The sequence below is a fragment of the Zootoca vivipara genome, chromosome 5 (assembly GCF_965207765.1).
Source record: "Zootoca vivipara chromosome 5, rZooViv2.hap1.1, whole genome shotgun sequence".
Lineage (NCBI taxonomy): Eukaryota > Metazoa > Chordata > Lepidosauria > Squamata > Lacertidae > Zootoca > Zootoca vivipara.
In genome coordinates, this window is record NC_142588.1 from 13,570,738 (window position 1) to 13,597,564 (window position 26,827).

A 26,827-nucleotide genomic window follows, 5' to 3' on the forward strand; every position below is an offset into this window, starting at 1 on the left:
AATGGAATGGTCTCAGGTGCAGGGTGCAAATTTTTATTCTTAATTATTAAATAAAAGAAGAAAACAAATTCAAAAAAGGGGCAAGCAGAATATAAAATGGAAGAATGCTATAAAGAGGTGTGGGATATAGTTATTAATGATAAATTACGGTAACATGTGCCATTAAGGTAAGACGGGGAATACAAAGGAGAAATGATCTGGAAGAGATATAGAGGGTGTTCGTCAAACTTGTACAGTTAAAACGGAAAGGGGTCAAACCATCGCAAGAGGTGTTGACATTTTGGGAGGTTGGATAGTTACAATGGAATGGTCACATTTTTATTCTTATTTATTTATGATTATTACTTTGTCAAAATAAAATAATGATGATAAAGAAAACAAATACAAAAAAATGCATTGCACCAGACCAGACTGCTGATTAATTGCTTTAAGCCAAACATATGTACAGTACTATAATTGCAGGCTGCACGCGAATCCTGCACGCGCAGGCGAGGTGGGGACATGGGCGTGGCTCCCGTCAGCCCCGCCCACTTCCGCTCCCCGTCTCCTCCCCTCGTTTGTTTGTTTTCTTGCGGAAGCTGCGTCAGTGCCTGGTCCTGCCTTTTCCGCTACGTGGCCGCGACCGGTTGGTGAGTGGGTGGGTCGGTTGCCTGGCAGGGTCGAGCTGCTCCGCAGTCCCTGCTGCCGCCGGCTCACAGCCACCTCAGCCTCAGTGGCGACCCCTCCGTGCGATGGCGAAGACGCACCGGCGGCGACCGAAGAAGCGAAGCCCTCGGCCTCTCCCTACCGACACGTAGCGGGGCCGCGTCGCCCGGCGAGGAGGGAGCGGGTAGGTTCCGGCTGGCTCGGCCTCGGCGCTTGCGAGGGGAGTTTCGGCTTCTGAGGGGCGTGTGAAGGGGAGGCGACGGAGGCGGGTTTCGTTCGCTGGCCGGCCGACCGGCTCTGCCTTTCGCAACCGCTGCTGTGTGGAGCCGAAGGGAGCTTCCACAGCCGGGAGCAGTCTATCCTTCGCAGGCTTAGCTACTGCGTCTCCCGAGGGAGCCGAAGAAAAGGGGTGGCGGGTTCTATCTATCGGGGCGCGGGCTTTCCTATTTCGAAGGATTTTATATTTTGAAGGATGCTATCGTTTCTGCAAGATACTTGATTTTGAAAAATGAAGTTAGAAATTGATTGATTGGGGGGGGTTACAAATTGGTAGCCTTGCCTAAGGGTGCAAAATAGCCTGGTCTAAGGGCGTAACTGTGATGTTTAGCTTATTTTTTTAGTTGTTTTGTTAATAGTGTTAACATAGATGGTAATTGTTTATTTGGGATTGTTTTACCGATGATTTGTTAAGTGTTCTATACCATTTATGCTGTACACAGTTTTCATAAGTTTCATTATGTTATTTTTATCTTTTGTTTGTAGGCCACTTTGGGATTGATTTGAATAAAAAGTGGCATGGAAATAGAATCAATCAAAATAATGTGGTCTAAGGCTGCAAAATAGGCTGGTTTAGGGGTGCAAAACAGCCCTGCTCCAGCACTGGCTGGGTGGTTATCTCTGCCTTGCTTGTGAGCTTACTGGGGTATTCCGGACACAAGATAGGTAGGCTGGATGACACTTTATTTATTATTTTTATTTATTTATTTTCATTTGTTGAATTTATATACTGCACTATACCCGGAGGTCTCGGGGTGGTTCACACAATACAATCAGAATATAAAACCATAAAATGCATAATCAGAAGAAAAACAACAACAACCACCCAATAACATGCACACACACCCAAAAAAACATCCCAAACTTTACAAGTTTAATCCGGCAGGGTTGTTTTTCAGAATTATTTTTTTGGCAGAAGGCGCAGCTTTAAATTGCTCACTGAAGAGCACCTTCGTGTCTGGGAAGCAGCCTCTCCAGGGCGGCCAGAATGATGTGCACCAACAGGGGGAGTGGCTGCTGGTACACTCTTCTGTGTGATCACCTTGTTCTTTTTCTACTTTGAGGAAAGCCTGGATCCATTCGCTTTTACAACAAGAATACAAAGCTGAAAATGAACAAACTGCAGCTAAAATATTATGTTCATTTTTCACTTAGTCTAATCCTTCTCCTGCCCACCCCCCTAATATCCTTAAGAGGGTCTCTTCTCCAGTCTTCAGAGAGTAGCTGTAAGTGGGGAGGCAGAAAAAAGGTCCTCCTTTTCTTCCACTCTGCAGTTTTAATCTGAAATACTAGGCGCAGTACTGTGCCCAGAGCTCAGAAACTGCTTGCATTAATGAAATTCCCTGTCGCAAAATGTGCCTAGAACAATGGGAGTTTTGAACGCTGCATATGCTATAGGGGGGGGGGGGTTTACAACTTTGTTTTTATTTTATGCCCCTGGACCTTTGGAGTACAATTGCAGCTTTCTAGAATACCAGGTTCCAGGAGCAAAAGGGCAGGAGATGGGAAATAATCACTCCCTTCTTCTGCATTTCAAGAGTACCTGGCTAACTCTTGTTGGAAACAGTCTTTTGTATGAAACTCTTTTGGGGTTTGATGTCATGGATAAGTCCATGGGTATGTGAAATTGCTTGGAGGAAAGCATATCCTCCCAACCTATTAGAGATAAAATATTGACTGTGTCTGCAGGCCTAATTGGCACCAATGATCACTGCCTTTGAGATGCTATCTTTTACCTGAACTTAAATGTTCAACATGCTGTTTAACAACATGTGCTCTGGCTGTTGCATTTTGTAATCAACAACAGCCTGTATTGTATTGGCATTTGAAGTTCAGTGGGTTTGGGACAAACTTCATGTTGCATGAAGCATTTAAACAATTCAGTGTTGCAGAAATCTTTTAAACTGCAGTTTGCAGTTGCAGAGGCAATCAGAATTGGGGTGGCAGAGAATATGAAGGGGTTTTACCCTTCAGCTTGCATAGCTGCCAAGTTATCCCTTTTTTAAGGGATTTTCCCTTATGCAGAATAGGCTTCCTCGCGAGAAAAAGGAAAATTTGGCAGCTATGAGCTTGAAATCAGGCTCCAGAGGAAAATTGCCTCCCAGCTACTATTTGGCATGGGAGGAGAGCTGCTAGTAGTGCCAGCAATCAATATTGTATCTTATCCAAGTATTTTCATAAGCTGTAAAAGCTTTTGTTCTGTGTTCCCAGGCTGCTTTAAAGGGAGATGGTGAAAGGGCTTTAAAATAATTAGAATAACAGGGCTGCAGCCTGCAGGTGAGTCCTGCCATCTTCTCTGTAAGGAAGTCTTGCTGTATCCTGGGACAGCTCCTACCGGTTAATGTGAGGGTTCATGGAATAATATGTGCATTGTACTTCACTACACAAGTTGATCTTGCAAATATTCCACTTTTCATTAAGAGAGATAAAGTATTGTGTAAAAGTGTTTCCACTTTTCCTCAATGTATTTTTCCCCATTGAAAAAATAGGGGGAAACCATTTTTCCTTCATTCTTCATATCTCATTCCTGCAGGAGAGATCAAATTGCAAGATCATATCCATACTGCTTTAGTTGGTGTCACATCTTCTTCTTTTTTATTGATGCCCAGTAATTTTTAGTAGCAATACTAGTAAATGCCTTTCAAATAACTTGGTTAGCTTTCTGAGTTTGCATACTTTTATATGCTGGGGAACACTCTAGAATTACTTGAAAAGTAAGCCTGTATTTTTCCAAGTAACATTGCTGTGTGTCTACCAGATAGGTGACAGAAGCTTTGGGTTACTATAAATTTCCCTTCGATGCCTTTTGCATTACTTGGAACTGTTGTAGTTGTTTGTTCTTCAGGTTTGCTGAGTTAAACTTTATTCCTTTTTTCAGATTTCCTGCAAGGGTGCTGCCAATGTAAGGAAAACTTGTGGCAGCTTGCTTAGCAGAGAATCAAAGGGGCATTCCCAGCTTTTTCCTGTTGCGTGAAATGAAGAAAGATCATGCAGTTCTGCTTGCTCTAGTCTAGTGTATATCTGCTTTGCTATTGAGCTGATTCAGCCTGCGAATCATTGCCATATATTATTCAGTAGATCTGTAGGACAATGATGATTAAAGCACAGCTATTACTTAAAAGTAGGTTTTCGTTTTTTCCCCTTTGTAGAGCAGGGGAATGTATTGAGGATGTTGCTGCTTATCAATATCACATTTTTTGGTAATGTATAGATTGCATTATGCCACTCATTCATACTCATAAAACATTTAACATTTGGAATATAAACTTAGATTGTCATTACATCAGTCAGCAGTCCTAAGATCAATTTTCATTGAAATATGTGTGTCTATGCTAGTGTTTCTTCCTGGAGTAAGTAAACACATTGGCACTTGTAATGAGGACCAGGAAGGCAAAGAAGTGTGGAAGCTTCCACATACTTAGCCCTTGGAGTAGATTGGTTAGTGAACTGCATAAAAATGGCATACTCTGTGAAACGCACAAACATTTATGTACATTTGGACAAGTGGCTTTTCATATATACCCAAGTAGACATTTATTATGGACATTAACTTGTCATGTCTTTTGTTTGACCTGGCCCTTAATGTTTCTTAATCCTTCAACTTGCTTGCAATTATTTTGCTTGTTAAATGGTGGTCCTCTGTTAATATAAGATCATGGGAGTAATTCTGCTATCTAGAGTTGGCATATCACTGCTTCAAACAGGTGTGAGAAATCAAATAGTGTCATTAACTTTGAGAAATTGGAGGAATCGAGGTTTGTTCCCCTGCCAAGGATTTCTGTGTATTGTGCAGCATTGCCTCTTTTGTATCAGCTGAATGTGAATAGTTTTGAAACTTAGATAGCTTCAGGTGTGAACATGTTCCTTTTCTACAGTATATTGGCAAGCTCTCCCTCTGCAGGAGGCTCAATGTCTTCTTTCTCTTGAAAGCCATATCGGATTGGATATCCTGGTAACTAAATATAAAAGAAAGATCAGTGTAACCAGCCAGTGAAGACACACAATCCAGTTTTTATAGCACAGTATGTACTTTTTAACTAGCTTCTGAAAATTCAGGTATAACTTGTGTTATTTATATCTGTTTTATTAAAACAAACCTTAGCTTGCCTTGTAACATCACTGTTAATAAAAGCAATTTAAATAAGTAGACAAGCAGAACATCCAAAGCATCAGTCATGTACCCATTGCAAATGGCCTGGACCATGCTCAATAAGGTTAAAAGCAATAGGTTGCCACCGACATACAGTATATCAGTGGAGTTGTTACAGAGTTGGTTGTAATACTTAATTAGGTGCAGTTAACTTTTTTAAAAAATCATTTTTATTAGTTTTCCAATACAAACAGCCAATTAACATATAACCATATTCCAATTAAAAACAATTAACTAAAAAGAGAGAGAGCCAAATTGTAGTTCAAATTATTCCCCCCGAGCTTCCCATAGTCTGGACGTCCTGAAGAGCATTCTCATGTCTCGTTCCTTCTTCTTCTTCTTCTTGTTCTCCTATTTCCCACATTCCGATTTGACCACTTTAAAGTTCTCGTCTCTGGCTGTGCAATTCTCAATCATGTCAAATGTCATATATCCTTACATCCATCGAGTACAGCTTTATTTGTTATAAGTATGTGTTTTCCAACTGTCTATTTACCAGCACAGCCCCTCCTGACCTCATTCCACTTTCAATCCAGGCTGTTGTCCAAATTAGGTGCAGTTCACTTAATACAGTAGGTGTTGCATGAATTAATCTGTCTTGCTTAGAATGTGAATAGCAAGTGGCTATGACAGTTATTTAAGAACCAGACCAGGTGTAATAACTTGGATGGTCTCTCAGTAGTCACATCCCTTCTGTATTTTGTAAAAGTAGGGGTATTTATTCCTTCCATAACTCTATTCCAGCTCTTTATATGTACTGGCAGTGTGTATTTTAATGAGTCTTTGTACTTTGCTATAGTTGGCTAAACTTTATAGTTGTAAAACCAATTTACACACTTATTTTTAATCAGGCAGGGGGCAGGAATTTCAGGAAGAGTATTGGATGAATTGGAAACAAGCATTTTGGAAGGAAACATCCATGTAGGTCTCTATTTTTTTTTATTTGGGGGGTAGGTGGATTTGATGGCTTAAATTTTTAAAATTGCTGATACTTTACTTGTTATTTTGTATCATATTTACTGTTTTTAATTAGGTTTTGTAGTAATTTTGGATTATGCAGAATGCTTTTTCTGAGTGGATGTAGCAACCGAGTAATTTTGTTGTTCCCGCAAGGGGACAATGACAATAAAGATATCTTATCTTATCTTGAATTCTTACTATTGCTCTGCATAGAAAAACCCCAAATAGAGGATGTTTAGCCTACCCTCCACAGATCTCATAGGAATTCAAATAAATTCAAAATCTGGATGTTTTGGCCATATTTGGCCAAATAAAATTTGGAATCTTTCCCAGGTTGTAGCTGTTACACATCTACTGCATATTTGAAATGATTATAATTGGTAGCCTTACTACTATAATTGGTAGCCTTACTGCTAAACGTGACCAGTCCCAAATGATGACTAAGCTTGATACTGTCTCTGATATTGTAATCCAACTTTAATTATTAGAAAGCAAAACTAGATAGAAATTCTTTGGAACTGTTTGCAGTTTCTTCTGTCTGAGAGCTGAGGGAACACATTCCTTTGGCTTTTTTATTTTGATTGGTCTCTTTGTTCCTGTGCCACTGCTTTGTTTCAAGTGCAGTTATGAAGATCATCTTGGGAAAGGTGGGCCACGTGTTGCTTGAAATGGGGACAAATGTATTGCTTCAAATAGCAGGGCCTACTCCCCAGTAAATTTATTTGAAAGAGCAAGCCGTGGTATTTACCTAAGTAGCCAACATGTATAGCACAGTGTTTCTTCTGATGAGTGTCTAGATGTAGTTGGTTCTATTTTGAGGTGCTGGCCTAACCCTGTGTAGAACCCAGCAGGTGAAACCTGTTTGCAGATGTCATCAACATGGTTTCAGAAGGTCCACACCTACCTGCAGAGTGCTTCCCTGGCATCCACAGAGTCCTTTTTCCTCACTGAAATTAGGCTTGGAAGAAGCATTCTGTTGCAGTCAGTAGACCAGGTTATGGTGTAGGCTTGGTTACATGTATTTCCCATGACAGTTTCTCTGGTTTGCAACCAGTGTTCAAAGCTCCCTTTGTTCTAGGCACATTTTGCGATGGGGAATTTCATTAGCGTGAGCAGTTTCTGAGCTCTGGGTACAGTACTGCGCCTATGATTTCAGATTAAAACTGCAGAGTGGAAGGAAAGGAGGACCTTTTTTCTGCCTCCCCACTTCCAGCTACACTCTGAAGACTGGAGAAGAGACCCTCTTAAGAATATGAGGGGGTGGGCAGGGGAAGAATCAGACCATGTGAAAAATGAACATAATATTTTAGCTGCCATTTTCAGCTTTGTATTCTTATTAAAAAAAGGGTGCCTAGACATTCTGTTTCTGCGCCCATAACCTAGATTTAAGGTGCCATTTAGCTCCTAGCTTTCATATCTCAGTTTGTAACACTGTTTGCAACTGATTATGGGCCTAAGAGCAGGAGTTTCCCTTGTTTATTGTAATGTCTCTGGTTTACAGTACAGATTGACATCTACTATTTTTTTACTGTTGTGTTTGTTTCCTCTGGAGCTGTATGAAATAATTGTTAAGTTAACTGTTCCTTACACAAGATTTGTAATATGCTTTGAGTGCATGTTCTTGTACAAATGTAGCGAAAAAAATTAAACAGCTACTGACAAATAATTATCTGGGAAGTCCATTGAGAGAGCATGATTTCTTCAGTCATTTGACCCTCCCACCTTTCCAGTGTTTGGAATTCACTGTGGACTTACTCCCAAGTACAAGACTTATCACATGTGACCTTTGATGTATGAGTGTATGTATGCTTGATCAGCATTGTGAGTGACTCATACTGTGTGAAAATTGAAGGATGGTGCTCCTTTTCCTGCTTTGCCAAGCAAAGAACCTGTTGTCTGACATCTCTTCTAAAGGAGTCCTAATTGAAGCATTTCTGCATCAAGAGCATTTGTTTGGTCAACCCTTTAGGTATCTGTCTTCTGATTTTTTTTCTGAAAAATCTTGAGAATAATCTGGTGAGTCTGTATTTTATTTTTCTCTGAACCTTTTGTCTGCATTGGTTGAAGTAAGGATTAGGATATAGTGGTACCTCGGGTTACAAACTTAATTTGTTCCAGAGGTCCGTTCTTAACCCGAAACCGTTCTTACTTAACCTGAGGCGCGCTTTCATTAATGGGGCCTCCTGCTGCTGCCACTGCATGATTTCCGTTCTCATCCTGGGCAAAGTTCGCAACCCGAGGTACTACTTCTGGGTTAGCGGAGTTTGTAACCTGAAGCGTTTGTAACCCTTCAGGCAAGAAAATGTTGAAACTCAATTTGCAATGTCAGTAGAAAATGAAAAGTAGATTCTTGGTTAAGTGATATATGAATGTATTGAATGCGCATGAGAAAGTGAGCTCCGGTTGCTGAGTCCCAGCTCCTGCCAACCTAGCAGTTTGAAAGCATACCAGCGCAAGTAGATAAATAGGTACTGCTGCGGTGGGAAGGTAAACGGCGTTTCCGTGGGCTGTGGCACTCGTCACAGTGTCCTGTTGTGCCAGAAGCAGTTTAGTCATGCTAGCCACATGACCTGGAAAGCTGCCTGCGGACAAACGCCAGCTACCTTGGCCTGAATCAAGATGAGCGCTGCACCCCATAGTCGCCTTTGACTGGACTTAACTGTCCAGGGGTCCTTCACCTTTTTTTACCTTTACATGAATGTGCAAGTGATCTTCTGAAGGCTTGAGATTGTGGAGTTTTTGTTTTGTTGCAATTGTTCTTTTAAGTACTGTAAGTAAGTAAAGTAAGTTTCTTAAGTAAGAATCTACAGATTTCTGTCCTGCCCTTAGCACCATCTAAGTTTTCATGGCAGTTTATTGTCACTGCAGAGAGAGGTTTCCACATGCAGATCATCCAAACTAAAAAAGAAACAGACCTTACTCTGGTGCTGCCCATGAAAGTTCATGCCATAATAAATGTGTTGGTCTTTAAGATATCACAAGACTCTGTGCCCTATTTCTCAGACCAAAACCAACTAACATTCCTCAGAAGAACACACTCATCAGCACAAATGCCAGTGTTTGGGTCAAGGAGGTCAGCATTTGGGTGGCTTGGTGGCAGTTAGATTCCTTGCATGTTTCTGAATGTAGACATGTTAGTCACTTGCACCTGTATATTTACTTTGACTACCATGATGAGCATCACCACTTCCCTCCTCTGATCATATTCTGGCTTAGTGTTCCAAAGATTACATGACATTGAGAGTATACTGGGCCTGATTGGACAGGTGAAGTGTGATGTGAGGGTACCTGCCCTTGGGAGGGTAAGATAGCAGCATCTCTTGAACTTGGAGCAGTGTTCAAAACTCCCATTGTTCTAGGTGCATTTTGCAACAGGGAATTTCATTAGCGCAAGCAGTTTCTGAGCTCTGGGCGCAGTACCGTGCCTAAGATTTCAGATTAAAACTGCAGAGTGGAAGGAAAGGAGGAGCTTTTTCTGCCTACCCACTTCCAGCTACTCTCTGAAGACTGGAGAAGAGACCCACTTAAGAATATTAGGGGGGAAGGCATAAGGACTAGACCTTGTGAAAAATGAACATAATATTTTAACTGCAGTTCATTCATTTTCAGCTTTTTCATTTTGTTCTTTTTATTAAAAAAATATGTGCCTGGACATTCTGTTGTTGCTCCCATAACCTAGGTTCAAGGTGCCATTTAGCTCCTAGCTTTCATATCTAAATTTCTAACACTGACTTGTAGACGTTACTGTAAAAATGGCACGTATTTTCCTAATAGTTAACAGACACTGAAGCCATAATCAGAGTATACACAGGCTTATGCTATCTCAGAAATGGCTGCGCTTAGTTTTCTATCCTACCACCATGGTTTTCCAATTCTTTTGAAGCTTTTTCTTGTTTTTGCCTTTTTCTTATGTATTTTGTGTTCTCGTTTTCTATTTTTCTGTTGTGACCCATCCTGTGATCTTCAGATGAAGCGTGGTATACAAATTTTATAATTAATAATAATAGCAATAGTAATACTACAGAGCTATTGGAGATGGGGTGGGTAGAAAAGAAAGAAGAAGATGCTGTCTGGAAAGGCAAAACACGGCACAGCAGAGGACCTCCTAGTTGGAGATGTGCCGTTCCTCCACAGTGAGAATGGCCTGCATTGCGTCACATGGTCAACTTCCTCAGTGAAGTCAGGGTTCAGAATGAGTTGGGTTTGACACTTTTACATAATATATCAGGTTCAGAAATAACCACTTGCTCAAGATGAGTAAGAATTGTCCCATGACTAATTGGCTGTGAATGTTCCTTTAAAACGGGGGTCAGGGAAATGCAGTTCTTCCATGTAATCAGTATGCCACCATTGTTTAAGAAAGGTGTGGGTGGGTGGACAGGCCAGGAAAAAATGCTTTTGTAGGTGAGTAAATTGATTTAGAATACAGTTAGTCCATCCTAAGCAGACAGTCTAGTCACCAGTTGGGAAGCACTAGGTCTCTGGGCTGTAAAAATTAAATCTGAAAAGGGTAAGCAGGAGTAGCTGATCTACTCAATACAATGTAATTTTGTTACTTCATAGGAAAGTCTGTCTGAAGTACATTTTAAAGCTATATCCCAGAACATTGAGAACTTGATGCTATATTGATGTGGGCACTATCTTCTCGGTCTTTAAAACATCTGATTTTTAGCAGGTAGAGAAGATGGAAGGCAACAGCCAGCTTTGCATTCAGCGTTGGTCTACCAGGCATGTAGCCAAATGGCTGAAGGAAGAAGGCTTCTGTGAGTATGTGGAAATTTTGTGTGACAAGCACAGATTAGATGGAATTACATTACTGACGCTGACTGAATACGACTTGAGGTCTCCTCCTCTGGAAATCAAGGTTCTAGGTGATATCAAACGGCTCATGTTGTCAATTCGCAAGTTACAGAAGCACCACATTGAAGTTTTGGAAGAGCTTGGTTATAACAGTGATAGTCCCATTGGTTCCCTGTCGCCTGGCTCCCTTCAAGGAACAGACTGGTTTTGCAATGGCGAGGTTCAACGGGATTGTGATGACTGTGAGCCTGTTGCCGATTTGAACACTGACCAGTATCAGTATGCAAATGGAAAAAACAAACATCCTATGCGAAGACTGAACCCAGAGTATTGGAAGACAGCTTTGAGTTGTATATATGTTTTTATTGTGTTTGGCTTCACATCATTTGTCATGGTTATCGTGCACGAGAGAGTTCCTGACATGCAGACATACCCACCACTACCAGACATATTCCTAGACAGGTAAGTGCTTTAACCTGCTTAGGAAAAAGTGCTAAAAATCAGAATTGCTAAACTGCCAAGCTAGGTGTTTTGCAGAATTTCGTGTTGCTTCTCCCATTCTTAATTTTTTAAAAATATATATATTATTTTTTCACAAAATAAGAATTTATAAAATTATTCCCCCAGTTTTTTTCTTTTCTTTTCCATGAAAGCATGTGTTGTAAGCACCCTGGATACTAACAACTCCCACCACCTTTGGGGAATTCATTGACCAGCTATTTCCCACTTTTTTGTGAAAATACCTCAAGGTCTATGCCAGGCTTCCCCAAACTGCGGCCCTCCAGATGTTTTGGCCTACAACTCCCATGATCCCTAGCTAACAAGACCAGTGGTCGGGGAAGATGGGAATTGTAGTCCAAAACATCTGGAGGGCCGAAGTTTGGGGATGCCTGGTCTATGCAAATCCATGAAATATGGGAAATGGCTAGATCACAACATCTGCACTGCTTTTCGTCTCCCTGAATTCAGAGGCTCATGGTGGACTTGTCCCCAGTTCTTTGAGCGTGCAGTGGCTAGCCATGATGCATGACTTAACTGTCTGTGGCCTGATTTGCACATCATGATAAGTCACAGTTCGTCTTAAAAGAATAGTTTAATTAATTGAGAACATGCTTTGTCCTTGCACCCACAACACCCTCCAGACTCTGGTCACTGAAGCTGTACTATGGCTTATTGATAGCATGGTTTGTTTGTTTCAGAGAAGCCATGAAAGGTAAGCAACAAATAAACCAAAGTTTGCCCTTGTTTATTTCTGCCTTATCACGCGTGGCTTGTTTGAAACAAATAAACCACAGTCCATTTTAAGATTACGCCGCAAGAAGAAGAAAGTGGAATTTTCCAAAACAATTTTATAAACGCCTCCAAAACGCTGAGCTGCCCCTACAGCAGTGATCTCAAGAGCTGCTGGGAAGTCTTATGCATTTTCCTGCTGGGAGCGAAGAATGCAATCTGTCAGCAACTGCCCTTGGTCCTCTTAACTGGTGGCTGGGGTGAAATTGTCCTTTCTTTAGCCATGGCGCATTATTATTGACTTTCAGTCAGGAAATGTAACATTTACAAAATTTGATACTAAATGTGGGCACTATTTGTTTAAAGAACTGCTTTTGTAAAAAATCCCAGCAGGGCGCAAGAAGAGAAACTATTGGATGCTAGATATTGCTTTAGAATAGAATTACTGTCATCAGGGCACCAAGGAAGGATTTAGAATAGAAACCATAATCAGGAAAACAAGGTCAGAAGATTACAATAGTCGTCTCAGTGACTGGCCTTCGTTATTACCCTTTTAGCAGCAAAGGCATGTGACTGCAGAATAGCTTCGACTGAAGCGATTGCATATTGTTGTGGTGTTACAGTGCACATATTCTGTTCCCAAGAAGTATGGGTTGTGGGCAGTGTTTGCAAAAGCACTTGAAAACAAGGCTAAAATGTTAATACATAGACTTCGTAGGCCAGCAAAAAAGCCAAAACTTTCCCATGATTACAATTTGCTGAATAGTAGATGGAATAACAAGAGGCAAGCGGCTGAATAGAAGAGGAACTATTATTGCAGATTAGGTCATCAGTAGCTCAGATTTTAGCTGTTAAATTGATCTCTTGGCTCTCATTCCTTTGCAATGTTCCTTTTTGTGATTAGATGATGTTTTGAGTGATATGTTGGTATCTGTTCCATTCTGTGCTTTTTTAAAACAATATTCACGGAAAGGACATTTAAGAGCATTTTGAAATGTTTACGGCTGTTTACTGGCAGTGTTTGAAAAATTAAGTGTTCTTTTACACTGGCTGAAGGACAATAAGCTACACTATTAGGTTTCATTCCTGCTAGCAGAAGGCAGAAATCTTGAGAGGAAGGAACTGGGAAAACCGGTGGGCGCACCCCACTGCCGAAAGGTTTGAGTGAGCTCCCTCCCAACTTTGTGTCACACACACTTCTCCAGAGCCTGGCCAAAGTTATCCATGCTCTGGTGACCTCCAGAGTAAGCTGCCCTAATGCATTACATGTGGGGCAACCTTTGAAGGCTGATTGAAAACTGCTAATTGGAATTGGCTGCTTAAAGTGGAACAATGGGGCTTCACTGGCTCCCGTTCTGTTTCTGCAGACAATTCAGAGTGCTCGTGCTTATCTTTGAAATGGCTTGGGATCTGGATATTTGAAGGGTTACTTGTTTCTGTCTGTGTCTGCCCGTGCAAATGTCAAGTTTGGCTGCTCTTGTCTGGATGCACAAGCCGTGGGAGGTAAGGAGGTGGTATCTGAGGGCAGAGCCTCCTCGGTTTTGGCCTCCCGCTTGTGGAGTGTTCTCCCAGGGAGCTTTGCCTGGTGCTCTTTATCCCCTTTTGATACCAGGCAAAGACTTGCTTGTCTTCTCAGAGTTCAGAACTTGATTCTGGTTTTGTGCTGCCGGTGAGTTTCTGTTCTTAGTGGTCCTGTTAGTTGGACCCAGTGATGTTCCGTCTCATAAATATATCCATAAAAATAAATGAATGTCAATGACAAATACAATGTTGAACAAGCTTAGCTGTTTCAAAGCTTAGCTTTTTTTCTAAATGGAAGTAAAATATGTTGGATTGGATCACTAGGGCATCAAAAGATTTCTAGAGTAAATGGAACATTTTCCAATGTAAATTACATTGTTCAAATCATAATATTCATCCCCCCCCCCTGGAAAATCCACATTACTGTTCAGCTCTTTTTAGGTACTTGTCCTCTTGATTTTCTTATTTGTTGTATGCATTCTTAGCCTCCCTGCAAGTATGTGCATTGAAGAGAAGGTTATCATTTTGTAAAATAAGAGGATGATTGAGTGGTAGAATGAACTGTTGATGGTGCAGCATTCAACTGCTGTTAAATGAAGAAACAGGCATGAAATACATTTGTTAAATGGTGGACAAAATGTGAAGGACAAGAAGGGAGTGTGTAGACAAGTAAATGCCCAAAAGAAATGGGCTATAATAGTAAAAGGAAATGTATACTCGGCTTAGAGAAGAAAAGATATTGCAAGAAAGCACTGAAGTTCAGAAAAGACAGCTGATTTGATTGTGTGATAAAGCATCTTTAGCCCCAGTCAACAGTATTCAAATATAACTGTGGAAAACATAGCTTTGAGGAGCAGGCAAGCGTAAGTAGATGCTCCATTAAAATGTATGAAGATTTTGATTTTGTAATTTGGCAAAAGAGTATTGAATCGAATTACCTGGCATTTACTGCTTCTCTCCTGTTGAAGAGAGTGATTATGCTTAGGATGCAGACATGGAAATTGGAACTGTCAGATATTACTTGCAGACTCTTGCTCTTTTTTTGTAGATACATGGTGTGAATTTATGGTGCAAGGCCAAGTTTCCCCCTCCCTCCCTTTCTTCTCTTTCCCCAGCACTGTGGAGGCCAACTGTCTCCCAAGGCGGGGCCCCCTCTTGGGTAGGATAGAACAAGGGTGCCTTTGCACTTTTAAGATTACTAGAACAAGCTCTTGCTTTGTCTAGTGATCAAATTCCAAAAATCTGTTTGTTTCAACAGAGCCTATTGAACCCATTGATTTTAAGGCTACAGAAGTTTCAGCAAATGGTTCGGCTGTTTTGCTTCTTGCTGCTTCACTTTCCCCAGTTTTAGGGCAGTAAAGCAAAGCTTAAGAAGGGTAAGATACTAAACTGCAGAAAAATGTGATCTTTCTGGCAAATGCCAAGTTTGTTTGAAACCAATCAGCTATGCTAGAAATTATGCTGAGCGATTAGGTACCTAAACGATAGTTTCAGTTTTAAATCAAATGGGGTGTTGTTGTTTTTTTTTGTAAGGTGCTTCTTACCCATTGTCTGCATTTCTTTTGCCCAGAAATTGCAGATGTCAAAGTAGCACATAGCATCTTGATTTTCCTTTCCTCCATTTTTAGTGTTCCTAGGATACCGTGGGCTTTTGCCATGACTGAAGTATGTGGTGTGGTTCTCTGCTACATCTGGCTGCTCGTTCTTCTACTTCACAGACACAGGTATAGTTCAGTTGTCTTTATTTTGGAAATTGCAGACAACCTTGTTTGAAGATCTTGTGTGTATCTGTCGTGTGCTGCAGTTCTGGAGAAAAATAGAAATAGAAGGAGACTTGATTCCTTATTAAGAGGGAACACTAAAGTCCACACCATGCAAACAAATAGCAGGTTGAATCCATGGCAGCTACTACACATGTTGAGAGGTTGATGTGCAACAATGGGAACTGTGGTTCCATCACTCCCATAAAACTGTTGAGCAAGTGGTGTGGTGGTATGAGAAAATGGTCCCAGGCTTGTGTAGCAAACTGTAGCACATTGCTTATTCCCAATGTATTTTGGTTGTGCTTAGCATTGCTGAGGAGAGAGATGGTAGAGCGAGAACCCCCAAACTGTGTTTGCTAGCACCCTGCTCACTCATGTTAAATCACAGCTTGTTTTTAAGTGGAGTGAGAACTTTTCAATAGCATGAACCAGCACATTTCCATTAAATTTTATGTTTTAAAGCCATGGTTTAATGTAACATGTGAGCCATGTCAAAACAAAAGCGTGAATCCTAAGAAAAGCTAAGGAAGCTTCCCGAAGGAAAGGTTACTGTTTTATCCTCCCCATTGCAGCCACTTGTACCTCTGAAAAATCTCTCTAGAGGGTCATTGCAGGGGAGGGGATTCCTGAGTATGTTTGGGTGAGCTGCTGAGACAGAGGAAGGACCTGAAAACTTTCCATCCCATAACTTCCTTAAGTTAACATCTTTGCATCCAAGCCCTCCATTGAACAACTCAGACTTTTCCTGCTTGTTTCTAGGTCGATCCTTCTACGGCGGTTATGCAGTCTTATGGGGACAGTGTTCTTGTTGCGTTGCATTACAATGTTTGTGACCTCATTATCTGTGCCAGGCCAACATCTGCAGTGTTCTGGAAAGGTAAGCAACCATTTGCCCAACCCAAATTCTGAGGTTTACTTCTGCATTGGCCACAGCATTGAAATAGAAGTAAACTTAGGACAAACAAATTAGAATTGCCAAAAGGTAGCTATTTGTCCATCTAACCCAGGCATCCCCAAACTTCGGCCCTCCAGATGTTTTGGACTACAATCCCCATCATCCCTGACCACTGGTCCTGTTAGCTAGGGATCATGGGAGTTGTAGGAAAACATCTGGAGGGCCGCAGTTTGGGGATGCCTGATCTAACCTGATATTGTCCACTGGCTGGCAGAGGGTCCTGAACAAAGGTCTTTCCCATTGCCTGCTACTGACGCCTTTAACTGGAGCTGGCATCGATTGAATGTGGAGCCTCATGCAGGCAAGGCATATGCTCTACCACCAAACTAGGGTCCCTCCCCAAAATTTAGCCCATCTATGTTGAAAGCAGGTTGTCGAAATTGCTGCAGTAGGCTAATAAAGTTCCAGAATGTGCCTTTCTCTTTAGCCTATTTAGGCAACACAAGTTCTCTGGAATACTCTCAATATTTCCATGTTAAGGCAACAAATTCTAGTGCAGCCTCAGGCTGGTACCATCCACATAGTGTTGGGCTGCAACTCCTGTCATTCTTGTCAATTGGCCATCCTAGCAGGGGCTTATGGGAGTTGCAGTCCAGAGTATCTGGAAGGCACCAGGTTTGGGAAGTCTGAAATACTGGGTAGCATAAGTTGAGTGGGATGACTGCATCTTAAAGCCACGGAGTAAGCTAGATAGCTCATCCTGCCTCCTGGACTAAAGGAAATTGAGAAATGAACTGATCCCACGCTATCTACTCCAGCCTTGAATCAATTCTTTTTTATGGTATTCTGTAGAGGTCTCACACAATCATAAATCTCTTCTCAACCACAAACTCACTCAGTGCTCTTAGCAATCTAAGGAGAGGGTGAGAGATAATACTGACCTACCCTACAGGGTGTTGCACAGAATACTGAGAGAATGTATATGGAGCACTTTGAACACTTTAAAATGCTAAGTTGTTCAATATTGATAAAGCTGTATGCATTCGGAAAACGGAAAAGAGTGTTTGAAAGAGCAAGGTCTGTGAAAGTACATCCTTTCTAACCTGATTATATGTTACTCTGAAGATACATTATATATGTGTATGTTTAGAGCACGATGCATTCAGGGGCAAAATGTGAACATGTATTTTTAGGCTGAATATCTCTAAGAAGGTTAAAGCTTGGTGCTTTCCTTGTGGGAAGTAGGGAAAATCCTGGAGACTTGATGCTTGGTGTGTATTTTTAAGTGTAGATGTAAATAGACCAAATGTACAAACAAAATGAACTGTGTTTCAATTACCTATGGAAACCATGCTATGTGAACTAGGGGCCAATTCAGTGCTGTTCTAAAGTTGATAGATCATCTCAAGTATTCTTGATGTGTTCCTTATTCATTTATTTGTTTTGCACACTTCTGTTTCTAGTTGTATGGCAACGTGTGGGCAAAACTTCAGCGAGCCTTTGCAATCTGGAGTGGGTTTGGCATGACGCTAACAGGAGTACATACCTGTGGAGACTACATGTTCAGCGGCCATACGGTTGTCCTAACCATGCTCAACTTCTTTGTCACTGAATGTAAGTACAAGAAATGACATCATGAATCTAGTATGTCACTCCTTTTTTTGCATCTTGGTGTTGTGAATTATTTTCCTACATAGCAGGTGAAGGTTTCAGTGAAGGGAAAACAAGCATTTGTGGGGGACAAAAGCTGCCTAACTGGCAGTGGGATTTGTGATTGACTGGATTAAAATGGCTATGAATGCTCAGATACTGTATCTGTCATTCCTGTTTAGAAAGTGAAAGCAAAGCAAATTTCAGTTTCACCAGACTTCATGATCCGTGTACTGATGTTACATTAAAACAATGTTTTATTGCTACATGGGGGGAGGGGATGATGGGGATTTTTTACTTACTGTGTTCAGTGCTTAATTGGTGTCTAGCAAATGAGTAAGCTAGTCAAAGAAAAGACACAAGGCCATCCTAGAATCTAAAAGACACCAAGAAAGAGGAGTGGAGGAAGAAAGTGTTGCGGGGGAGATGTCTTAAAGAATGCAAAGTAACAAGAAGGCAAGTTATTAAATGGGCTTTTCAGCTCAGTGAAGGCTAGGGCTGGGCAATAAATTGTCCAAAACTGGTTTGAAATCCATATTGTGATATTGGTTTTATAATTTTTGACCTGGCTATATATTGTGAATCATGGTGTGTGTGTGTTTGTGTTTGCTATGCCAAAATCCAAATGTGGGGGAAACCATGAAGCCGGCCAATGCCTCTGCATAGTTCCACCTTATTTCAGACATCGTGATACATCATTTTATCATGATGTTTAGCTGAGGATATATCACAATGTTGAAAACCAGATAATGCCCAGCCCTAGTGAGGGCCTTGCTGTCGTTCCCTTTATGGAAGGAAATAGGAAGAACCTCGAAGCAGCCCTTGGTCCTCTGGCTGGTGACTGGCATTGTTCTTCCCTTACCCTCTGCAGCCATGTGGAAGCTGACAGTTCCAGAAGACGATAGCTAACCTTCCTGATTGCTCCTAGTTGGAGGTCAATCCAGGGCACCCCTTTGTCATATGATAGCAAAACCTGATAAATTGTGATTGGCTGAATGCTCTTCTCTATTCCTTAGACACGCCAAGAAGCTGGAATTTCTTGCACACACTGTCCTGGGTGCTGAATCTCTTTGGGATCTTCTTCATTTTGGCAGCCCATGAACATTACTCCATAGATGTCTTCATTGCCTTCTACATCACCACGAGACTATTTTTGTACTACCACACACTGGCAAATACAAGAGCCTATCAACAGAGTAGGAGGGCCAGGATCTGGTTTCCTATGTTCTCTTTTTTTGAATGCAACGTAAATGGCACCGTTCCAAATGAGTATTGCTGGCCCTTCGCAAAGCCATCGATATTGAAAAGGTTAATTGGCTAAAGAGGACTAGTTTGAATTCACATCTTTGTGAAGTATTTGTGATTAACTTTCTACGGGAACAGCTGCACAAAAGGGGTATGTTATTCATGTGCAGCAAGGCTACAAGGCACCCGTCGAAATGCAGCAAAGTTAAGCCACTAATTCTTTAACGTCTGGAGAACTTCAAGTTGTCTTTGGATGAAGGAAAGACATCGGATCTATATAACATCAAGTGCAACCTATCTAGCTGTCTCAAACAAAAACTAACATGTGTCATACCTTTAAAATAATTGTTTGCCTAATGAGAATAGGGTGCAATTTGGGAGGGGAAATCATGAGAGGGAATTGCACCCTGACAAAAAGGGGCCCCAAAGCCTTTAGTAAAAGAAATTGTGCTGTGTGGGGCAAAGTTGCTGTCTTGGTACCCAAACGACAACCGTGAACAGAGCTTCATTGACTTGGATCACATGACTTCATGCTATTGTACCATCCCGAGGTTTTCCTTGTTTACATTTCAGTAAATCGGTGAGAAATAAACACCTTATCCTTTTTGAAATGAGGTTGACTTAGCTTTAGTGCCACAACTCTTCCTTCTGAACACAGTATTAAACACTAACAAAAATCTCTGCATGCTGTTAAAACACTGCTCTTAGAAGAAGAATACCATAAAATTGGGGGTAGTAGCAGACGATGTCCCAGGAGATAAATGAAAAGCGTGGTGTTCTTTTTATTTTGTTTGGGCAAATGACGAGGTTTTGAACAGTGGCTTTGAGAAAGTACATACAAATCATTTTACTTTGCCCATTACCACAGTTGTCATAAGGCTCCATGTAGCATTAACAGATGTTGAAATTTCATCGGTTAGCTGAGGAATGTTGGATAGTGTATTCATTGAATGTTTTCTTTGTATTCTTAGTTCTTGCAAGTTAAACTACCTTAATTGGCTTAACCTTTGTGGTAGATATCACTTTCTTCACAGAGTTTTCTTATGGTCATGAAAAGAGCTGGAGCTTAAAGTATTAGGAATCCTGAAAGTGTAGCACTTGGCAGTCGAGGAACACACAACATTTTTCTGTGAAATATAACTTGGATAAGTTGCTCAGGTTTGCATTTAACCACCTAAGCCATCTTTTGTAAATGCTCAAAAAAGGACACCTTAGTTTAAAACAGTAATTGTGATTAGCACATAGATTCAAGAATGAGTTTGAAATAGATAATTTCAGAGTAGGTAGTTTGTGTTGATGCTGACATTGCTTTTTCAAATGGCCATGTAAGCTTTTCCAAACTATCGCAGGAATTTATTGGAACATTTCCATGCAATACACTAAGTGTCTACAACACAGAAGATCAGCAGCTATCTTGTATGCTGAAAATCTTTTGAATAATTACACTGAATTTTCAGGTAGAAGTTATATGATGCAGTGTTGCCACTGGCAGCCAGTTATGCCCTTTCCCCAGTGCCTCTTCCTGGTAACAAGTGAACCAGACCTAAAAGGTATATATTGCTCTTATAGCCGAGAGCTACTAATAGGTTAGCTCTAAAGAGAAGTAAAGGGTGTCAGGTTTATTGCCTTTGTTTAAGACTGCGATAATAGACCGTGTAAACATTCCTTTCTGGTTCTGTGTAAAACACTGCTGCACATGGATTAATACTTATATGCAGAAATGCACGGGCCAATGTGATGAATTAGAAATAAGTGTAGTTAAATTTGCAAATCTGCAAATTAGAAGTAGCTGCAAATTATATAACTGCTGTTGTACAGCTTTTGGCTTTACTTGATCTCATCACAGTATTACAATATTTATACACTTAAATGACCACTCCAGTATCTTTACGTGCCACTTGAAAAGGGGAAAAAAACATTGTTGTCTCGGAGCATGCCTTATTATTCACAAACTGCTAATTATTGCAGAGTCAGTGATCCAGCTGAATGCATTTTGCAGAAACGTTCCTTTTTGCTTTGGCTTTTAAGGTGCACAGGATATGTTCAGAATTGCTAGTATGCACTGACTGGTGTCTGAAGATCTGGGCAGCAGGTAGTCCAGAAGTATACATAATAAATGCACTATGGTCTTCTTTTTGTCACCAGTATAGAGGCAGGCTCTGAGGTGCTTCTACCAACTGCAGTGGCAAACCATCCCGTTCTTCCCACCGCGCCCCCCGGTCTTTGCTGCATGGGGAAAGGGGAAATGTAGCATCCTTTGAAGGCACGTATGGTCGGTTGCTTAAAGCAGCTCTCGAAATGCCACTGGGAACTCACGACAGAGACAGCCTCTCCCTAGGTTTACAGATTCCTTTTGGAAAGGAAAAGGGCACACCCGCAACAGTGTGTTTGAAAAGTTTACAGTTCAGGTCTACATTACATTGCAGGCTGCACAATATTAAACTGTCCAAAGGAACACAATGGTTTCCATCCGGTTATTGTTAAGAGCAGCTGCTTCCTATGGGATTTGACATGCAGCGTAATTCTATGCCTGTTTACTTGGAGCAATGTTCTTTGTTCTAACAGAGGTGGTGCGCCTGGGCCATGCCACTTAAGGCTGAATGAAGGATTGCCCCGTTTTTTTATTTTTAAACCCACACAGACAACTAGAACGTCAGGAAGGGGAGACTATTAGAACCCTTTCCCCATAGCTGCTATTTTTCTATGTGCAGGGACTCCCCACCACCACCACCACAGAGGAGGATTCACCCTAGTTTACAACCTTCCGTTAGAGCAAAGCCTGGGTTCAGTGGGACTTACTTGGAAATATGCATAGACTTGCAGTCAGTTGTGACCCAGATTAGATAGATTTACTTCACACGATGAATCAGATAAGAGGTGAGCAGAGTAGTAACCAGAACATCTTGGCTTTTGATGTAGTAAGTAAACAATTACTTGAATAGTATTTAGTATGAAATACATTCCCCCCCCCTCCCCAAAAAAAATCTTCCTAGAAGTCGTTTTGTGGACTATATTTGCACTTCTAAACTAGCCATCCTAGGGATTATTGTACTTAAAATAGTAATATAATACTTTGTATATCTTCCTTGGTTTAATTCCACATGTATTTTCTGTGGGAAGATATGTCACATCAACCCTCCCAAAATTTTCCCAATTTGGAGAGTTGTAAGGTATGGAATTCTTATCATTTCTGTTTTGAATGTGCTTAAACAACAATCTTTAGAAAAGCATTTTGCACTTGTCATTTATGTCAGACTACCAAGTGGCACTGGGGTGGGTTTTTTGTTTTTGTATAGTATATTAGTGTATGGAATGCTGGTGGTAAAGGAGACAAAATTCAGAGCAAGGCGTCTGAAAGATTCCAAGCAATAACCAGAACATCTCATCTGTTTACCAAATATCAGTGCACAGTAACCAACTTCAAATTGCTTTGCCCACTCTTTGGTTTGTAGTTTTGTGGTCTATACCAAGTGAGATATGTCTGCCTGCCTTTGGTACCAAATGATGCCCATCTTGAAATGCTGTGACTTGATACAGACTGTTGATAAGAGGTATCCTTAACACTACATTGCAATTTGATGAAGGTGTTTCCCCCCCTCAAATAAATTTTGGATTATTTCCTTGATACTTTGCTGTGAAATGGATAAACCAATACTATACTCAAACCTTCCTACCCCCAGTATAGAATTCATTACTCAATCTGTAGTGTGCTAATTATAAATTTTTATTGGTAGAAATCAATATATTTATATACCCAGCTATCCTCGCAACTACTCCTTGTACAGTAAAGGAAAGCACAAAGTATTAATGCAAAGGAATCCTCTAAGTGTTGACTTATATAACAGTGCCGTGCCTAAAGACACTGTGACGAAATTGGGTTGTGTAAAAAATTATAATACTGCATTTTTTTGTTTAGGAACTGAGAACATCTTTGCGTGGTTTTGTTTTGTTGATGAAGTCCTAAACTGGGAGATCTGAACTTCATCCAGAGTAGATTGCAGAGCCAAGCACAGTCTGGAGATGTCCCTAGACATCTTTAAACCTTTCTGGGTATACCAAGATGACCTAATATCAAGGAATTCATTTCCATTGTAGTGGAGGCCTCTGCTTGTGTTCCAAGAGACCTGACATGGCTTGAGATTCCATTAAAAAAGGGGTTGGTTCTACAGTCCTATTTCTGTCATACAGTAAATGCTCAGTGTAACCAGGGAACGAGGAGAACAAAGGCTGGTTGAATGTTATTGACTTGGTGCTTGGCGCAGACTCATTCCTTTGGAACTCTTTTCTTGCCCCTAGAAAACATAGTGTTATTTGAAGGCTTGAATATTCCTACTGCAGAAATGTTTGAAGCACAGATGTGTAAATAAAGGTGGATTTTGCTTAAATTTGAAACCTGATTTAATTTATATTTTGTATTTGTTGTATTAAGCTATTGAAACATTAAATAAAATCTAAGGTGAGTTAAAATGTTTAGATGACTGGGTCCTGTGTGTTATACATATTTTAACCCCCCCCCCCTTTATATGTAGGTTAGGACAATTTAAGCATTAAATATAAAAGTTATTTTTATTTTTAAACACAGTACGCCAGAGACACCTTTCAACTGAAGAGTCATCTATTACAGACCAAATTCACTACAGACCAGTACCCTTGAGTCCAGCTTTTACACTGTAAAATTTTCAGGATCTAGAATGGTCATTCATAAGCTACATGCCACAAGCGAATGACTTGAGTGATGAGAATTCAATTTCTCAAGGCTCCTGTGAGCCAACAGTACTTATATACAGAGCAGGCTGCCTCTCCTTTTTCACTGGGGTTGGGTTAATTCTGCATGTCTACAGCACTCATTTGGTCATTTCTAATGAGACAAAGCAGGTACATGAAGGAATGTCCAAAAAAAATTGTTGCTACTAATTACTGGATCTTACGGTAAGATTATGAACTAGGACTGCCGAGACTCCCTGAATTTGCATTTCATGGTCCTGTGGGTTAAACCACTGAGCCTAGGGCTTGATGATCAGAAGGTTGGCGGTTCAAATCCCCGCGACGGGGTGAGCTCCCGTTGCTCGGTCCCAGCTCCTGCCAACCTAGCAGTTCGAAAGCACGTCAAAAGTGCAAGTAGATAAATAGGAACCGCTACAGCGGGAAGGTAAACGGTGTTTCCGTGTGCTGCTCTGGATTGCCAGAAGTGGCTTAGTCATGCTGGCCACATGACCTGGAAGCTATATGGCGGCTCCCTCGGCCAATAATGCGAGATGAGCGCACAACCCCAGAGTCGGTCACGACTGGACCTAATGGTCAGGGGTCCCTTTTACCTTAATATTAAATACAGGTCTCTGCTGAAAAGAAGCCCTGTTTTAAAAGTTGTTTTTAGCTTCCACTTTGCTTGAGCGTTGGTAGAATCTCAAATTTCAGAACTGCATATGGCTGGCAGTTTTGAGCTTTTTTCTCTTTTTTTTGCTGTTTGAATTTTTTTATATACTTTTCAAGTTTATACCTTTCACTAATTTTACAGTCGTTTTGACATTTCAAAACTTCCTCTTTCTGCAGTTCTTTAAATTAGTTTTTAATATCTTCTGCCTACCCAAATTAGCTTAATTTGCTCATTTACTCATCATCTTTAAATATAAAACCACAGGTTATTACAATAATCCTGTCAATGTTTTAATCTGTTTATAATTTATCTGTAAATATTCAACAAACCATTTCTATTTTTTTATAACAAAAATTGCCATTTTGATTTCTTACTCTTCCGCCAAGTTTCACCATTTCTGCATATTCCCTTAGTGGCAGTTTTGAACTTGTTAACTGGCTAAAATACTTGGTCTAGTTGCCAGACTATCTAGATCTTAATGGATATGTCACTCTTTATAAATTGCCAATCTTATAAGTGCACAATACCGGGGGGGGGGGGCACACCTACCAAGAGCATTTTGTTTAAGCCTAATTACAATATTGGCTTAAGGAGTCGAAATCAATACGGCTTCATTAGATTGAGATTCTCAACGGACGGCTGCCGGTGGACATTGGGGTGAAGCATGTGAAGTGCAACTCTTTGATTATTTCAAAGCTCAACTGTGATGAAATTTGAAAGCCGATTTGTATTTTTGCGGCGGATGTAAGCCGCAAACACATATCCCACATGTTCCGGGGTCTTTACATGAAGCATGCCAGAATTCATTTCCTTGTGGTGGGAAGGTCAAATCGGGTTATTTTAACCCTGACTTGGTTTCACATTGTCTGCTCATGTGCTTATCAATGCTAAATTGTTTCCTCAAACACAGCATTAACATATATATATGTATGGTCTGGGCTCTGGATTCGAGTCCTGATTCTCCACTATTAAGGGCTGCTTAGGCTACAGTCCCATAAATAACCGTTCCTGGAAGCAAGTCTCATTGAACTGTTGGGACTTGCTGCTGATCCCTTTTTATGCAATTACCATACTTTTCCATGTATAAGACTAGTTGTTTTTCTTTAAAAATTATGCTAAAAAGTGGGGGTGTCGTCTTATACATGGGTAGTTCATAGAGTGGGCATTCAATTGGTTGCTTCTGCGGCTGTCAGCAGCTATTGGGCGTGTTATTGGTTGCCACATCAAAGGCTGGTGTTGATTGGCTAATGCTGAGGCAATTGGGCAGGCGATTGGCAGCTTCTGCCGGCAAGGGGACAGACAAGAGGCGGATTTTGTGCCGCGTGCTGGTGAGCAATTTTCGGCAATACCCCCTAAGAAAAGCTCAACAACCTCGTGCAACCCCCACCCAAAAAAGCTCAACAACTCTGAGCCATCTCCCTGCATTTTCTTAAATTTGAGTCCCTAAAAATAGTCTTATACATGGGGGCGTCTTATACATGGGAAAGTATGGTGTTCACAATCTAAGGCTGCAGTTGTGCCACACCCCCTCTCACTTTTCCTGACCTCTCCTTTCCTAGGCTCATTGCTCTATATTGCTCTCTCTTCCCCTTCAGTCTATGGTGAATATTCTTTATTGTTATTACATTATTTATCATTTTAGATCATAACAAAAAAGAAGAAAGCATTTCAACAATAAATTTCAACCTCGCTCGGACAAGATTGGGTTTTTGGCTTAGGGCTCCAAGGGCTCATTTTGGGGGGCTCTGTGAAGCATAGAGTTTCCGCCGCCAAACGTTGCAGGGTGGCATTTGCCAGTGTTTGGCGCTGCTTTCGGGTGAATTAAAAGACGTCAGATTTCAGCAAAATCTTGACCCCTCGGATTAGGGCGGTGAGGGCTCGTTTTGTGGGGTCCTGTGAAACATGGTGTTTTCACTGGCAAGTATTGGAAGGGGGGGGGCTTTGTGCTGGCATTTGGGCCCGCTTTGAAGTGAGTCACAGTGTCAGCGGCTGGTCTAGAGTGGAGGATTGGGAAATGCAAGCGTGGGAAGATCAGCTTCTAACAGAAGAGGAGGGGGAATACTTGCGCCACCCGCCCCCCCCCCTTTTCCAGTGTTTCCTGAAGCAGAGAGACAGGCAGATTCAGTGGCTGCCCAGTTGAGACAGAAGCTTCCCAGTTTTGAGATAGTACCTAAACAACTGGAAGGCGGGAGGCAGTTGGGCGATATACAGTGGTACCTTGGTTCTCAAACGCCTTGGTTCCCAAGCGCCAAAAACCCGGAAGTAAGTTTTCCGGTTTTTGAACGTTTTTCGGAAACCGAATGTCCGATGCGGCTGTC

General features: G+C 41.1%; 1 protein-coding gene across 3 annotated transcripts; it reads left to right on the forward strand.

Moving 5' to 3' along the window:
- Positions 1–614: 614 nt before the first annotated feature.
- Positions 615–23,606, forward strand: SAMD8 (sterile alpha motif domain containing 8). 3 transcript variants are annotated; one of them, XM_088670106.1, is made up of 7 exons: positions 615–829; positions 1,408–1,587; positions 10,704–11,293; positions 15,211–15,306; positions 16,105–16,222; positions 17,704–17,854; positions 18,907–23,606. In XM_088670106.1, the coding sequence occupies exons 3-7, from the start codon at positions 10,716–10,718 to the stop codon at positions 19,209–19,211; spliced, it is 1,248 nt and encodes a 415-aa protein (XP_088526232.1). In that variant the 5' UTR covers positions 615–829; positions 1,408–1,587; positions 10,704–10,715; the 3' UTR covers positions 19,212–23,606. The 3 variants fall into 3 exon arrangements, with proteins under 3 accessions (XP_088526232.1, XP_088526231.1, XP_034994562.1); XM_088670105.1 differs by lacking the exon at positions 1,408–1,587 and having other exon boundaries at positions 621–829; positions 10,707–11,293; XM_035138671.3 differs by lacking the exon at positions 1,408–1,587 and having other exon boundaries at positions 625–829.
- The last annotated feature ends 3,221 nt before the right edge of the window (positions 23,607–26,827 follow it).

Coding starts and splice junctions, on each gene's coding strand:
- SAMD8 (XM_088670106.1), top strand. CDS start 10,716: ATGGAAGGCAACAGCCAGCTTTGCATTCAGCGTTGGTCTACCAGGCAT. Junction 11,294..15,210: donor CCAGACATATTCCTAGACAG/GTAAGTGCTTTA, acceptor CTCCATTTTTAG/TGTTCCTAGGATACCGTGGG. Junction 15,307..16,104: donor CTTCTACTTCACAGACACAG/GTATAGTTCAGT, acceptor GCTTGTTTCTAG/GTCGATCCTTCTACGGCGGT.